The 16,167-nt window shown below is 43.7% G+C and overlaps 1 protein-coding gene across 1 annotated transcript in view; it reads right to left on the bottom strand.

Moving 5' to 3' along the window:
• The window catches only part of Wdr81 (WD repeat domain 81), a 523,698-nt gene that overhangs the window by 187,770 nt on the left and 319,761 nt on the right, over positions 1–16,167 (bottom strand). Inside the window, exon 25 of the mRNA XM_080282279.1 lies at positions 4,133–4,429. Coding sequence (XP_080138405.1) covers positions 4,133–4,429 — 297 coding nt within the window. The remainder of the gene's footprint in view (positions 1–4,132; positions 4,430–16,167) is intronic.

The following is a 16,167-nucleotide window of genomic DNA, read 5'->3' as shown; positions in this document are numbered from 1 at the left end:
ACCTTGTTGGAAGGACACAAATCAAGAGTAAGAAGGGCATTGGAAATGAGTTATCTGAGAGGAGAATGTGCAGTTACATGGAGTGAGAGACTGACAAATGAGGATGTGAAGGACCACTGTGGTGTGGATGTGAATGTGACAGAAAGTGTTAGGAGAAATATACTGAGGTGGTTGGGCCATGTGGAGAGGACAGAGAGCAAGAGCCTAATGAGGAGAGTGTATGTGAGTGCAGGGGAGGGGAGACAGAGGGGGAAGCTGAGGATAAGATGGAGGGATGGAGTGGAGAGGTGTATGAGAGAGGGGGATAAGGGCTGGGTGGAGGGCAGTGAAATTTTGGGGGACAGGGCAACATGTAGGCAATCTGTTTGTGGCAACAGATAGGTGAACAGATAAATTGTTGTTTTCCAAAAGCAAGAATAACAACACTGATTAGATTAACTACTATATCCTGTAAGAAGGCCTATAGAATAATTGCTATTAAGTCTTAACAAGTGCTGTGTACAACACAATACTGCACCACGGATCTCCCGTGTGACATGCACTAAGGGGTTAACTATTTTATACAACACAATACTGCACCATGGATCTCCTGTATGACATGCACTAGAGGGTTAATTATTTTATACAACACAATACTGCACCATGGATCTCCTGTATGACATGCACTAGAAGGTTAATTATTTTATACAACACAACACTGCACCATGGATCTCCTGTATGACATGCACTAAAGAGTTAATTATTTTATACAACACAATACTGCACCATGGATCTCCTGTATGACATGCACTAGGGGGTTAATTTTTTTTGCATACATCTCATCAACATATACAGTAATCACTCTAATATCCGGACGCCCAATAACCGAACATCCCCACTACCCGGACCTAATCGTCCTGGGATCCAACATTCCCAAAATGGTCCGAAAACCCAAAAAAATAAAACAATTTTTTCCCGTCCGTAATTTGAACTTGCCGCGCGCGCCGCGGGAGAGCATTGTTTTGGTGCGTCATTCCTCCGACATCCGATAGAGCGCCGCTGCATCCTCCCCACTTCCCGCCTGTCTCTCACCGCGAGTGTACGCTCCTCGTAATGGCTGCCCACGTGATCGCTTTTGTGGTGGTGCCCTACCTGCTGCAGGGCCTCCTGCTGCTCTCGGGCCTCCTCTTAGTGTGTGTGATGATGGCCCCGCCACCTGAGAAAAGGAAGAGAGTGGTGTTGACTCTGGAAAAGAAGAGGGAGATATTGGAGAAAGTGGATGCGGGGTGGTCTTCTTCCAGCATTCTTCGCGAGTACAACCTGGCTCGGTCTACTATGTTCGATATCAAGCGTTCCCGAGACAAACTCATGCAGTACACGGCTGACTTCTCGTCGAGAAGCAAACGCAACGTGGAAAGGAAGGTTATGTTTACCCCCAAGTTTGCAGAAATCGACCGATCCACGTTGATTTGGTATCGACAGCAACGTGCTGCTGGTGTGATGGTACATGGAACAGAGCTGAAGGCTGCTGCCGAGAAGTTCGCCAGGCTTCACGACGCCCTAGACTTCAAGGCATCCGAGGGTTGGCTCTTCGCGTTCAAGTTGCGACATGGCCTTACCAACCATAAAGCACATGGCGAAGCATTGGACGCTAACAAGGATGGAGTTGATGAGTTTCGGCACAAGGTGAAAGGCTTGATCAACAGGGAGGGCCTCACTCTTGGTCAAGTCTACAACGCTGACGAAACTGGCCTATTCTATCGCTCGCTGCCAACGAACACTCTAGCTGGGGAGACGGAGAAGCGTGTACCTGGCCGCAAGCTTTCCAAGGAACGGATATCTGCTTTGTGTTGTGCCAGTGCTAACGGCATGCACCGGCTTAAGCCCGTTGTTGTTGGCCGTGCAAAGCAGCCTCGGTGTCTTCGTGGGGTGATGGATGTCCTTCCTGTTGTCTGGTACCATTTTTTGAAGGCATGGTTCACAGCTGTGATCTTCAAAGACTGGTTTCACCGTCACTTCGTCAAGGAGGTCATCCATTACCAGATGAAGACACTGGGAATCCCGCGCAACCAGGTAAAGGCTCTCCTTCTACTCGACAATGCACCTGCCCACCCATGCGACAAGGACTTGGTTGCTGAAAATGGCCGTATTAGGTGCATGTTTCTGCCACCTAATACGACTGCTCTCATTCAACTAATGGACCAAGGAGTAATCGTGGCAACAAAGCGCCTATACCGTCGGAAGTTCCTGGACGAGGTGATGGTTGTTCTCGAGGACGAGGACGAGCGCAGGGAGGGACGGGACACATGAGGCAAGCGGACTTTGGAAAACCTTCGCCGCTACAACATCAAGTCTGCGCTGTACAACTGGGCTAGTGCATGGAAGGAAGTCCCTGTGAAAACTCTTGAAAATGGTTGGTCTCATCCGCTTCTCGGAACGGATGTGGAGTACGATTTTCTGGGCTTTGACGTGGATGACTTCCATGCACGGCTACGTACACACGGCGACGATGTAGATGTGGACGATGTTCGTGAGTGGTTGGATGACGACGAGGGCGATCCTGGGTATCAGACGTTGTCTGATATCGAGATCGCGTCTTCAGTTGCTGGTGTCAGTACCGAACTTGAAGATTCCGATGAGGAAGGCGATGATGATGCGGACTCCTCTCAGCAGGACACTACTCCAGCCATCCCCAAGCTGAGCGCACTCCGGGAACATCTAGAGTTCGTCCAAGACTACCTGGAACACCCGGACTGTGACAGGGAGATGGGGCCCTTGGGACTCGTGGAGGAAGTGCATGCTTTCAGGCAGCACATCATCAATCGTCAGAATCGTTGGTCATTGCGTCAATCAACCATTGACAGTTTTTTCAGGCCCGTGACCCCCGCTGTGCCCAGCCCTGGCTCCACTCCGTTGCCTCCCCAAGACAGGCCCTCATGCTCTGTGCCACAGCCCAGCACATCAGCCACAGTGGAGTCACCCCTCGACGTGAGTTTGCGGCTCTCTTCAGAGTCCTCTGCAGTGGGTAAGCCATCATCACGACCCAGCGATGCACCCCTAGGTCGCCTGCCAGTGATACTCTCGGACTCTGACAGTGAATAAACAGAAAGAACTTCTCCACTAGACCACACGGGAATTTTGGGTGTTGTGCAGTGAAAAAAACGGTGTGTTGTGTTAAGGATTTAAAGCTGTGAGAGAAAAGACTCAATAGAAAAGAAATTTAACATAAATAGACTTGTTTGTTTTGGCTTTGGAAAATTAAAAAAAATTGGGAAAAGTTAAAGTGCAACACTAAGTTACAATGGAGCATTATTTGGACAAAAGTGAACACTGTGAAGAGAACAGACTTCTGTGTGTTATTGACTAAGTGCAAGACTTCAGGAAGAGTGTACTGCAAGTGCTTCAGGAAATTGTTCTTACTGTCAGAGTCCAAGAGGAGGCGGTTATTCATCGAGGTGGCCAGGGACTTGCTGTAAGTAGCCAGAATGTTTCATACTGTACTTTTTTCCCTACTATACTTACCTCATTTCACTCTTTAATGTCCTTTATTGGTGTGAATAGGGTGTTAGTAGCTATGCATGTGCAGAAGGAATGTGTTTTTCTGAGTTAGGCTAGGTTAGGGTCCATAAGTACCAGAATGTTTATTAATTTATGAACATACTTCTAAACCCTCATTTTATGTTTTTTTTTGCATTTTCAGTCATTTATGTGCCTTATTGGTGTGATTTGGGTCTTAAATAGGTGATATGCATGTCCAGAGGGAGTTGTATAGGTGTTTCTCTGAGTTAGGGTCCATAAGTACAAGTCCATAAGATGGGGCCCAATATCCGGACAAAACCAATAACCGGACCTACCTATGGCTCTATTACGTCGGATATTGGAGTGATTACTGTACTACCTTCTCACTCTTCAACTTCTTCACACCATTCTTTACACAATCTAAAGTCTTTTAAATGCTTATCTACCCTATACTTTTTGCTACAGAGTGCAATACAGTATAGATACTTTTTGAAACCATGCTGCACTTCATACAGAAGGCTAACAAATACATTACGCTGAGCTGACTTACTTTAACTGGTTATGGGAAGCTTGACATTCTCACATTCCTGAAAGGGGAGAAAGCAAAGACAAAAAACAAAAGAGAGAAACCAACCTTGATATCAATTCTGTTGCCAGTCATGGCCACATTGGTACCCCGGTGATCACTGCCTCTCCCCGCATGAGTTCCACTGGTCTCTCCTGGACCTGAATTCAGACCCAGTCCATCATCCGTCAACACAGCAGCATGGTGAGCTTGGTTATTTTCATCATGTTGAAGGCACAGGGAGCGCAAGAGGTCATGATTTGGCAGTGCTGCTTCCATATACGATGCACCCAAGAAGCGACACAGTGGTACGTATGACAAGTAGGCCAGCTCCGGTGTCATCACTTGCTTCAATTCGTCTAGTGCCTTGAAGAGAAACATGAAAATATGCAGACTAAATCTTTTCATTAACTTTCCCAAAATTCAACAGAAACCATGGCAGTCATTTTGAACTTGTAGGGTAACCTATATTTCTCATGTGTACAGTATAGGAGAGATATTGGAAGAACTGGAGAAAACAATTAATCTTCTGTATTTTGACTAATAATGACCAATAAAATTCGCTGAGGCAAACCACTGCCTGACAAAGGGTTAAATTAAAGTACTGTAAAAAGATATAAAGCAACACAACATAAAACCATCATGCTTAACTAATTTGTTTCATTATTTTCTAATCAATCATACACTGGACTTGAAAACTTACTTTCCTTGTCAACTTATTTAATGCAAATTAATATATGACAGGTATTTGTTACTGATGCTTAACTCTGGTCTGTATGATCGAGCAGACCCATTACCACAGACAGCAACTACTTCTGCTTGGCTGTCCCACATACACTGAGTAAGGATCTGGAAGCCCCTTATTTGTATACACCATCTCACAGGGGTTGGACCAAGGTCCTCATCCCCCCCCCCACAAAGTAGCACGATATACAGTAAACCCTCGATATAATGAACCACCTCAAGGGAGGGGTGGGTCGCCATATCCGAAACTTCGCTATACTGTATATGAGGGGTTTGGGATTCCTGAGGGATTACCGAACTCAGTTCGCTATATAAGGGGAGTCGTTTGGTCCTAAGTGCTCAAACATAACCAAAACTAACTCTATGAAGTTTTACATGGAGAATTCAGTGGTTTATGAAGTTGTACATGTAAATACAATACTGAATGAAGCTGTACATAATAATACAATACCATACAGATAGTAAGAATACAGTACAATGTAGTACTATTAGAGTACACTTACAGTGCCAGGAAGAGATGTTGTTGTCACTGTGGGCTGATTTGCGAACTTCCCCCGCATTTAGCAACCTTTGTTCGCAAAATCCGGAGGATGTTCGGTCGCGATTTGACCGTTCGTTATATCCGAAATTCACAATACCGGGGGTTCGTCATAATGAGAATTTACTGTATAAGGCATGGCTTTCAGGTGAACACCGCAGCTGCTCCACCAATGGTGAACGGCACCACCATGTATAGGCTCCTTGCCAGCACTAATATGGCACAGTAAAATGAAATGATCTGTATACTCTTTATATAATATAAACTAATATCGTTGGCAAGACACTCAGAGATTTAATGGGCTCTCAGGATCTCTATCTATCTATCTCGCCAGACGCTTTAATCCCGTAAGGGGTGGCCACAAACAAATCGCCTCCATGTCGCTCTGTCCCCCGTCATTTCACTGCCCTGCTCACAGCAGACACCCCCCTCTCTCATATACCTCTCCACTCCATTCCTCCATCTCATCCTTGTGGTAGGTGGGGGTAACCGTCATCCTCCCACTTGGTGTAGTGATACCCTGTTTTTGGGGTAGCTCTACATTGAGTGGCAAGCCAAATGATTTCCTGTAAACCAGTAAAGCATTTACAACGCAGAGTGGTAACCTTATAACCAACCAACACGTGTTCCCTACATGACAACAAGTGGGTTGGCGGAGGGTTAGTGCCCCACCCCAGAAAACAGCTACCTAAATATATGAACAAGAAGTCTCAGGATCTCCTTCCTGAAAAACAATATACGGATGGTGCTCAAGTAACACATACGTGCTTCTGGCTGGTTACCAGGTTAAACAAAACTGCATTATAAGTACCACAAAAACTATTATTGAGACCTCTCTGCTTCTGGCCACCTTGCTAAAGTCATCTTTTTTATCTTAAATCTCTATCAAACAGTACCCTGAACACCTTGCCAATGCACATACAACAGTTTACCACACATGAACACAAACAACACAAATATAGTAGTAACATCAGGCTTGACTTGAGCATTGCTACAGCTTTTCCTGCCAGATTGTCCTATAGAAATCACCTATTTTACCTAATGAACTAAGGGTGGGGGTGGGGGGGTTGGGAGTGGAGCTGCAAGGGATGCCATCTATATCTAGACGAGCAGAGTGATGGGTGAACATGGGCTTATAAACACAAGTGCGAATGAGCAGTACAGGGGTCTGAGGAACAGTCTCTTGAGAATTAGTGATTCGGTGTGTGGATGGACAAGAGGCCCACCAACATGAGGCAAAGTGGTGGTGGGATGACAGAGTAGAAGCCACACTTTAAAAAAAAAGAAGCCTTTAAGGAACTGAAAATGGGTAACAGAGGAGAACACCATGCAGTTAAGCACAAAGCCAAGAAGGATGTACACAGGGCAAAGTCTGAGTCTCAGACATTTACTGGACAGCCTTAGACTACTAGTGCTGAAAGAAGTGTGGCATTTAAGATGGCTAAACAGATGAGAGAAAACAGGGATATCATAGATCAGCAGCGTGTTAAGAATGAATGAGGAATCTGACTGGAACAGGAGAAGCATGGAGATGGGAGATTCAGTGTTTGGCCCTTTGCCTTTGGTTGATGTGTGCAAGCCTAATGACAGAATGCCGTCGGGGAAGGCTGCTGGTTTGTGTGTGTGGGTTAACTGCTAAGATGTTGAAGGCCTCCGGTGATAAAGAACTGAGTTTAGTTACTCACCATCATCATCATTCAATCCTGTATTGCTCCATGAGAAGCAAATGAGCCCCGGGCTAGACAAGTTGGTCCTGATATTTAAGATGAATGTGACCAGCCTCACTCATCCCTAAGTGGCATTATGTGAGCAAAGCAAAAGCTTTGCCATTGCACTTGACATCTCAAAGGCTTTCGATCGAGTCTGGCATAAATCTTTAATTTCCAAACTGCCCTCTTACGGTTTCTATCTTTCTATCTGTGCCTTCATCTCTAGCTTCCTTTCTGATCGTTCTACAGCCGCTGTTGTAGACGGCTATCGTTCTTCTCTTAGCTCTATTAACAGCAGTGTTCCTCAGGGCTCTGTCCTATCACCAACTCTCTTCCTTTTATTCATCAATGACCTTCTAAGCTGTACATCTAACCCTATCCACTTATACGCTGATGACTCCACCCTTCACCTTTCCATTCGATTCCCACAACGTCCATCTCAGCAGTTACTTCAACAGGCAAGGGATGAGGCTATGGCACACCTAATGTCTGACTTGGCTCGTATCTCTGACTGGGGTAAAAATAATCTGGTTGTTTTTAATGCATCAAAGACTCAGTGTTTGCACCTATCAACCTGACAAAATCTTCCACAGGTATACCCACTTATGTTTAATGATACTCAACTTAATCCTGCATCATCGTTGAACATGCTTGGGGTTTCATTTGCTCGGGACTTGTCTTGGAAAGATCATATTACATCTCTTGTAAAATCTGCTTCAGGCGATTGGGTGTGGTAAGCCGACTCCGTTCCTTCTTTGCCCCTGCACAATTGTTTACTCTATACAGGGGTTTTATCCACCCCTGTGTGGAGTACAACTCTCATGTGTGGGGAGGCTCCCCACATACAGCTCTTCTCAATAAGATGGAGTCAAAGGCTTTTCGTCTCATTAACTCTCCCCCTCTTACTGACTCCCTTCAACCTCTGTCTCTTCGCCGCAATGTTGCATCTTTATCTCTTTTCTATCGCTACTTCAATGGTCACTGTTCCTCTGAACTGTCTGCATGCATTCCTCCACTTCTACAACGGGTGCGTAGCACCCGTCTAGCAGCAAACTCTCACCCTTTTTCTGTCCAACTCTCTAATGAAAGAGTTAACCGTTACTCCCAGTCCTTCATTTATGCAACAGGTCAACTCTGGAACTGTCTCCCTCTGTCTGTATATCCTGCTTCCTATGATCTCCAGTCTTTCAAACGCAGTGTGTCCAGGCATCTCGAAATGAATGGATCTTGAAATTGGCTCCCTCTTGTATTTTGTTTTTCACTTGGAAGGAACAGTTTTGCGGGCTCATTGCCTTTGGTTCCTTCTTCCTCATATTTAAAAAAAAAAAAAAAAAAAAAAAAAAAAAAAAACTCCTTGGATATAAACCTGCACAGACTCAATCTGACTGGAGTGCCTAGTTACCCACTAAACCACCAGATGCCATAATTTGGTTATATGGCTAGCACCCAACATAGTATTGTATATGGTTTCCTGGAGTTCAGGAAACCATTTGGGTTGTCACTGGGTGTAGAGTCACTCATAAACAGAAGGAAGAGGAAAGAGTGAAGGAAAGAAAGGTAGAAGAGGAAGGATGGAAAGAAGCAAAGAAAAGAGGAAAGGACAGGCACCCAAGTGCACAGCACTACATCAAGTGAGTGGATGGTTAGCACCCCCATCTACCACAAATTTAGTTACTGATTCAATATATTCTATTATAAATGGGCATGTTGTTCCAGATGACTGGTTGATGAGAGTGACTGTAATGTATATAAGGAAAACAGGTGATGCCCTGGAAAGAAGAAATTATAAAGACATATAGCTTTTGGACCATATAATGAAGGTAATTAAGAGAGAGTCCTGGAAGGTATATTAAGGGAAAGAGTTAATACTGATAATATACAGTTAGATTTTATGCCAGGTATAGGAACCTCTGATGCAACATTCATTGCCTAATAGCTTTAAGAAAAATGTATAGGAAGGAAGAGAATCTTGTACCTTGTTTTTGTTGATCTGAAGAAGACTTCTGACAGTGCCCAAGGAGATGGTGATGTGGACAATGAGAAAGCTTGGGAATGATGAATGACTAGCTAGAGTGATTATGGCAATGTATGAGCATGTTTGCATCCAGGTGAGTGAACAGAGGTTTGAGTGATGAATTTTCCACAAACACTGGTATCCATCAGGGGCGAGTTTTAGGTACCTAACTGTTTATCATGGTGCTCAAAGCTCTCTCCCACAGCTTCAGAGCTGGACTCCTATGGGAGGTGTTGGATGTTGATGACTTGGTGCTAACTGCTGAGAACAAGAGGGTATTGGAGGAAAGATTTATGAAAAGGAGAGATGTAACTGAGTACAGTACAAGGATTTGAGAGTAGTAGTAGTAGTACGCCATAGTCGCGTCGCATCAAATGCGCATCTGTAAGCCACGGTTTTCTAATCCACAGCATGAGTCCCACTCAGAACCAAAAGTAGCACAAACCACGGTTATATGCTTAAAGCGCAGACTTTTGGCGTCAAAGTGACGCATTTCCATTGAGATTTCCATAGCATATGTCTGTGCCACAAATCGCAGCCATCAGCCATTCACAGGCAAGCATGACAAGCAATGAGAAGCCAATCATAACCCTTCCCTGCAGGCAAGTGGCACTACTTCCCTCCATTGTTTTATATAGTAATAGAAATATAAAGTGTGAGTGTTTTTATGAATAATAAATGACAGAACACCAGCGGCGAACGAGCGCAAGTGGGAAGGTCTTACGCACTAGTACTTTTCATTGCTTTCAGTTTTTTTTTTTTTTTTTTATGTGTGGATTTCAAACTATTTGAAAATCATAGAATAGTGTTTCTAGTGATAATATCAGGCTGTGGTAATCATATTACGGGTTGTCGGGAAGTGTAAAGTGGAGACTTCGTTATCCAACTTCAGAGGTCTCCACAAGTCCTACGGTACTCGATGAAGGCTCAACAAACATCCCAGGAGAAAGCTGAAGGTATGTGCCATATGCATATGTAATTTTAATATTCTAGGACTAATAACTGATTTTTGGCAAATATTTTTAGAGAGTCTGTCGGAGCGCGAATATGCCCGCAAGACACGCAAGTCAAGCCAAAACAACCCTGTGGTTTAGGGGTTAAGTTTCAGATTCCTCTTCTTACACACAGTCCCAAATTCATTCACCAAACCTTGCAACTCCCATTCATCTTCATTCAACAATACTGTATCATCAGCAAACAGCAACACCAGAATCTTCCAAACCTCACCCTCATTCATTAGAGCCATCCCCACATCCACTACCCTACCTTGCACCTCCTTTATGACCCCATCCATGAATATATTAAACAGCCATGGAGACATCACACATCCCTGTTTCAGTCCAACATTTACATCAAAGAACTCACTCAGCTCACCATCCATTCGCACTGTAGCCCTAGCTTCCTCATACATACTCTTCACAGCACTCAACAATTTCCCATCCACTCCATATGTTCTCAATACCTTCCACATACCTTGCATATCTATTCTGTCATATGCTTTCTCCAAGTCCACGAAGGCAATATACACTTTCTTTCCCTTCTCTAGATACTTCTCCACTAAACATCTCAGAACAAATATCTGATCTACACACCCTTTTCTCTTCCTAAATCCCCCTTGCTCTTCTCCAACTAGCTCTGCTGTTATATGCCTAACCCTGTCAATAACTATTCTACCACATATTTTTCCACTCACACTAAGAAGGCAAATACCCCTGTGGTTACCACATATTTCTCTCTCCCTTTTTCCTCTGTATAAAGGAACAATTATACCTGATTGCCAGTCCCCTGGAACCCTTCCCTCTTCCCAAGCCAATCTATACAACTTCCATATCCACTTCACAACAATCTCACCAACATACTTCAGCATTTCATCACACACTCCAATTCCTGGGGCCTTTCCCATCTTGATCTTCTTCACTGCTTCAACTACTACTGCCCTACTGATCTCTTCCTCCCTCCTCTAATCTCTTCTTTTCCCAGCCATTCCCCAACCACTTATACTCGCACTTCTCTCTCTCTACATTCAACAAATACTCAAAGTGTTCTTTCCATCTCCTCATTTCTCTCTTTTCTCCACCAACAATCTATTATTCTCATCTTTCACTCCCCTACTATTTCCCCTTTCACACTGTCTTACTTTCTTTACCTCCTTCCAAAACAATTTCTTACTCTCCTTCCATTTCACACTTAGATTCCTCCCAAACTCTTCATCCACTCTCTTCTTACTCTCCTTCACCAATCTCTTCACCTCCCTTCCCCTGCTCACATATACCTCTCTATTCTCTCTCTCATCTTCTCTTCTACCTATACTAGCTATCCAGTCACTATATGCCTTCTTTTGTTCCACAGCTCGTTTCACCTCATCTCTCCACCATGCTGTCCCTTGCACACCCCTGCATCTCCTATTCACTCTACAAACCAACTCGCACGCTGCGCCTACCTCTTCCATGAATATCTTGCATACTTCTTCCACCCCTTCCATCTGCTCTTACTCATACCTTCCCAATCTTTCTTCTACTATGCTCTTATACTCTGCCATTTCCTCAATCTCTTGCAACTTCTCCATTCTTCTCACTGGAGCTGTTTCCTCCTGTTTTCCCCTTTGTCTCTTCACCCATTTTCTTTGCAGCCTTACCTTGGCCATCAATAAGTGATAGTCTGAGATTCCATTCCGCCACCCTCTCCACACTCTTGCATTCAACATTTGTCTTCTTATTCGCTCATCCACACATACATAATCTATCATTGCCTTTTGTTCAACAACTGCATCGTCCATCCTCCTCATGACTCTCCATGTATACCTGTGGATTATCTTATGCTGGATGAAGGCGCAGGCTATTATCAACCCCTTACTAGCACAGACGTCCACCAATGCACTACCATTCCCATCTACTTCAGCTGGCACACCCCACTGACCAACCACTCCACCCACTCGTACATTCCCAACTTTGCCATTCATGTCTCCATTAAAAAACACTCTCTTGCTCCTCTCAAACTTATCCATACATACTTCTACACTTGCCCAAAACTCATTTTTCACTCTTGCCACTTGGTCCTCTGTCGGTGCATATGCACCTACTTTCATCCTCACCCATACAATCCTTGCACCCACTGTTCCATACTCTCTTATATTCTCCTTCCACTTCTTGCTTATCATCAGACATACTCTCTCTCTTGCCCTCTCATTCTCATTAACTCCTGCACATATTCCTAAACCATACTCCCATTCTCTCACCCTTTCACCTTTCCATTTAGTTTCAGTCAATCCACATACATCCACTCTTGCATCCTCAACCATCTGAACGATCTCTCTCTCTTTCACTTCATTATTCATTCCTCTCACACTCCACATTCCCATCCTTAGAATGTCCTTTGTCCGTTCCTTGGTCATCAACGTATGGTCCGTCCTGGTCCAAGGCGCTTTGTTCGCTTGTTTAGTTAGTTCTTTTTATAGGATGGGGCACTAATCCACCATCAACCCTTTTAGTCGCCTCATAAGACAAGCAGGGATACTGTGGGAGTATTCTTGAAACCCCCATACCTCCAGGGTGTGGGACATCCAGCCAAAAAAATATACCCGAAGTGAAAGGGTTAAGCACTGTCGTTGGTCAGAGGCAGGTAAGACCCTTTAATACTGCTTATTTAATATTAAATATTTTTTATTCCCAGTAATAGATATACTGAATATTATTTGCATGTGCACTAGTGTTCGTTGGTGAATAGTTGGTGATATGTGGCAACCTGGCCAAGAGGCCAGAACTATAAGTAATCTTTCCCATAAGTTATGTTATTTATATACCACGGAATTTCTAAACCACGGCAGCAGTCCAGAACCATATTACAGTGGATTAGACAACTCGACTGTACAAGGGTTTGAGAGTACAGTAGTAGTAGTAGAGTAACCTTTGTCTGTCTGGCCAAGCAGATCTATCAACTGCAGGTCTCTGCAGAGCAATCCTGTGCTGTGAACTGATGTTCCCTTGTGGTAGACTGCATTTCATCATAGTGAGGCACAAGGAAAAGTGTGAAAGGTTTGGTTCCCGGATGGATACCACATTTGCGTCTCTCCACCCAATTTAACAGAGGCATCAAAGTAGGCTCCACATCACTGCGTTGTGTGGTTACATGGTTACCATTCAACACTGTAAACACTTTCGTGGGTTACAGGAAACCCTTAAGCTTGTCATTCAGTGTACAGTCACCTAAGGAAGACGAAGGCAGCACTACAGTAAATCAAGAGAATGAATGGTAGTCATTACCTACCACTACAGTTTGAGAGTACCATAAGTGTGGATAAATCAAAATGTGGATAAAACAAAACTGATGATATCTGGGGCTGGTGGCAGTACTGTCATAGCAGAGGAGTGAGGCTACAGACAGTTTGCCAGAGGGGTGTGAGAAATAACTCCACTTAATGCAGTGTTTGTGATATGTGTTTGCATAAGAGATATTGTGGTACTGTTGTAGAGACAGGCAACAAAATAATTCTGATTCTTAGCCTGCAGTACATAAATGACAGCATACAACAGATGGCAGGAAAGAAAGTATTAATTTTGCAGGAAAGTCCTGAGTGTGTGGAGTTTTGTTATTTGGGAGACATGATATGTGCTGGAGCTAGCTCAATAACAAGGGTATGGAGAGGCTGGAAGAAATTTGGAAGACGTTGCCTCTCTTGACACTGAGAGGGCTCTCCCTCTGTGCTATGGGGCCCTTGTAAGCAGCAAGTGTTAAGAGTGTAATGTTGTATAGTTGTAAGACTTGGGCACTAAAGAAGGAGCAATTCTACTGATTCAAACATATGCAGGTGAGAATGATTAGAAGAATGTTTGTGCATCCTTGAATGATAGGTTTTGGAGGTTTTAGGATTGCAAATGAAATGCTGAGAAGAAGGATGGGATTTGAAACTCTTAGTAACATGACGAGATGCAGTTGACTGAGATGGTTTCAGTATGTGTAGAGGATGGATCATGACAAATGGGTGCAGACAGTGAGAGCTGTGAACACTGAGAGTGAGACTGTGATAGGCACACCGAAAAAGATTTGGGACAAGGTCAATAACTTGTGACCTCAGGGATGAGAGACTGGCCAATGAGGCTGCTTGAGATTGTGCAGCATGGAGAACCATCACTAGGTGACCAAGGCCCATGCATGCATGCATGCCATGTTGGAGCATTTATAAGTGATAAAAATGATACAATTTGACATTAACATTCACCCTGACACATCCCATGCCATTTCAACACAATATAATTATCCTTGGCTCCTCTCCCTAACACAGATACCTAACTCTACAACGGCTGTGTACTGCATTGCTAAAAACACTGCCTGGTACAAACACAATGAAAAAAACCACCAAGGCCTTGACACTGCATCATAGCTTATGAACATGTATAGTTTCAATAACAATTCACAATACATCTACATCTCACAGCAAACACAATGCTCCCCTTCTTCCTCAAACATTACATTTTGTTCCCCTGAACTTTCACTCACCATCACCTGGCAGAGGGAACCCAAACTCTTAACAGATCACCTCCATGTTATTATCACCATCAGAGTACATTCCAAACTAGAGCTATTACACATCACCTACACAAACTACAAGAAATCAAGCTAAGTAAACGTCACTGAAGAAACAACAGCACTTTAGAACACAAAACAACATGTCCATCACCAACACTGACAGTCACATTAGGAAATTCAACAATCATATTTAGTGCAGACAAACACTATATTCCACAAAGCAACAAAAGACATTCCGACCCAAACTTTACACCAGAGATTCTTGACTCATAAAATAATGTAACTCACTCAGATGCAACTCTCCTCTTCCATACATACAATATCATACAATTACATACTGATTCCTCAGCAGTCTCATCTCCACTGCTTTTACTCTTGACTTTTCATTTTTCATGCCACACCATGGTCTCACATCCAAATGTTAAGGCTGGCACTAACACTCCTTCAGGTAAGCCTCATGCAGCTGCAACACTCAAGCTTCTGTTTCTCATCATGGCCTTCATAACACACGCTTACTTTCCTTCTTTGTGTCACTCTACTTTCCACTTCTTTTGCACATTTTTCTCTCTTTTCTATCACTGTACCCAGGTATTTAAAATCTCTTACCAATTCCAGTAAAGAGAGTGGATAGGGCACGAAATAATGTGATTTGTGAAAAATGTGGAGTGAGGAAGTCTGTGGACACCAGAATCGGAGAGAGTGTACCGAGATGGTATGGTCACGTGAAGAGAATGGATAACAAAAGAGTGGTGAAAAAGGTATATCTGAGCGAGTTTGAAGGAGGAAGGAGGTGAGGTAGGCCAAAGAGAAGGTGGAGGGATATGGTGGATGAGTGTGTGAGAAAGAGGGGTATGAAAGTTAGTGAGGCTTGGAGACTGACAAGAGATTGAGCCGGCTGGATGAATGTTGTATGAAGTGTATGATCAGGGATTTGACAACCTTTTTTAAGGTGACAGCATCTGGACTGACTCTAACAGATACATTTATGTGAAATTACAGAATGTGATGAATGTTTCTGGGGAATCAGATAGAGCCAGGATTCTGGGGGCTTGAATGAAGTGAATGGAAGTGTGGCCCATTGGATTGGTCAAACTTAGGCTATCTGGATGTTGTTACTCGTTACCCTGCCCTGCGGTGGGAAAGGAGGTCCGGATGATGATAATGATGATGACAATCAAAAGGATTCATCATTTAAACAAAAGTGGCGAAAAAATTAGCCTGTGAAAAAAAAATAAAAAAATAAATGGAAAGGCTTTGTTACAACACTCAGTCACTTCACAGACCCCTCTCGGCTCTACAAACACTTAACAGCACCACTAAATCACAAGCACATGTTACACTCCAGGACAAGTCATCACAAATGTGCAACTTCCTAATTGAGTTCCACAGGGCTTCATTTTTTCACCATCACTTTTCAACCTACACATACAGTATATGATATTCCCACAACCCACTTGGCCACAAACATTGTCTCACATGCAGAGAACATCACCATACCATAACAACTACAAACCTCATTGCAGAAACAGTCTGCACACTGCACAGGACTACTGTACATCAACAAGCTTCAGACATG

The sequence above is a fragment of the Coenobita brevimanus genome, chromosome 93 (genome assembly GCF_032717465.1).
Source record: "Coenobita brevimanus isolate Jiangsu-jjx chromosome 93, ASM3271746v2, whole genome shotgun sequence".
In the NCBI taxonomy this organism is placed as follows: domain Eukaryota; kingdom Metazoa; phylum Arthropoda; class Malacostraca; order Decapoda; family Coenobitidae; genus Coenobita; species Coenobita brevimanus.
This window is presented reverse-complemented; position numbering and strand designations above follow the sequence as displayed.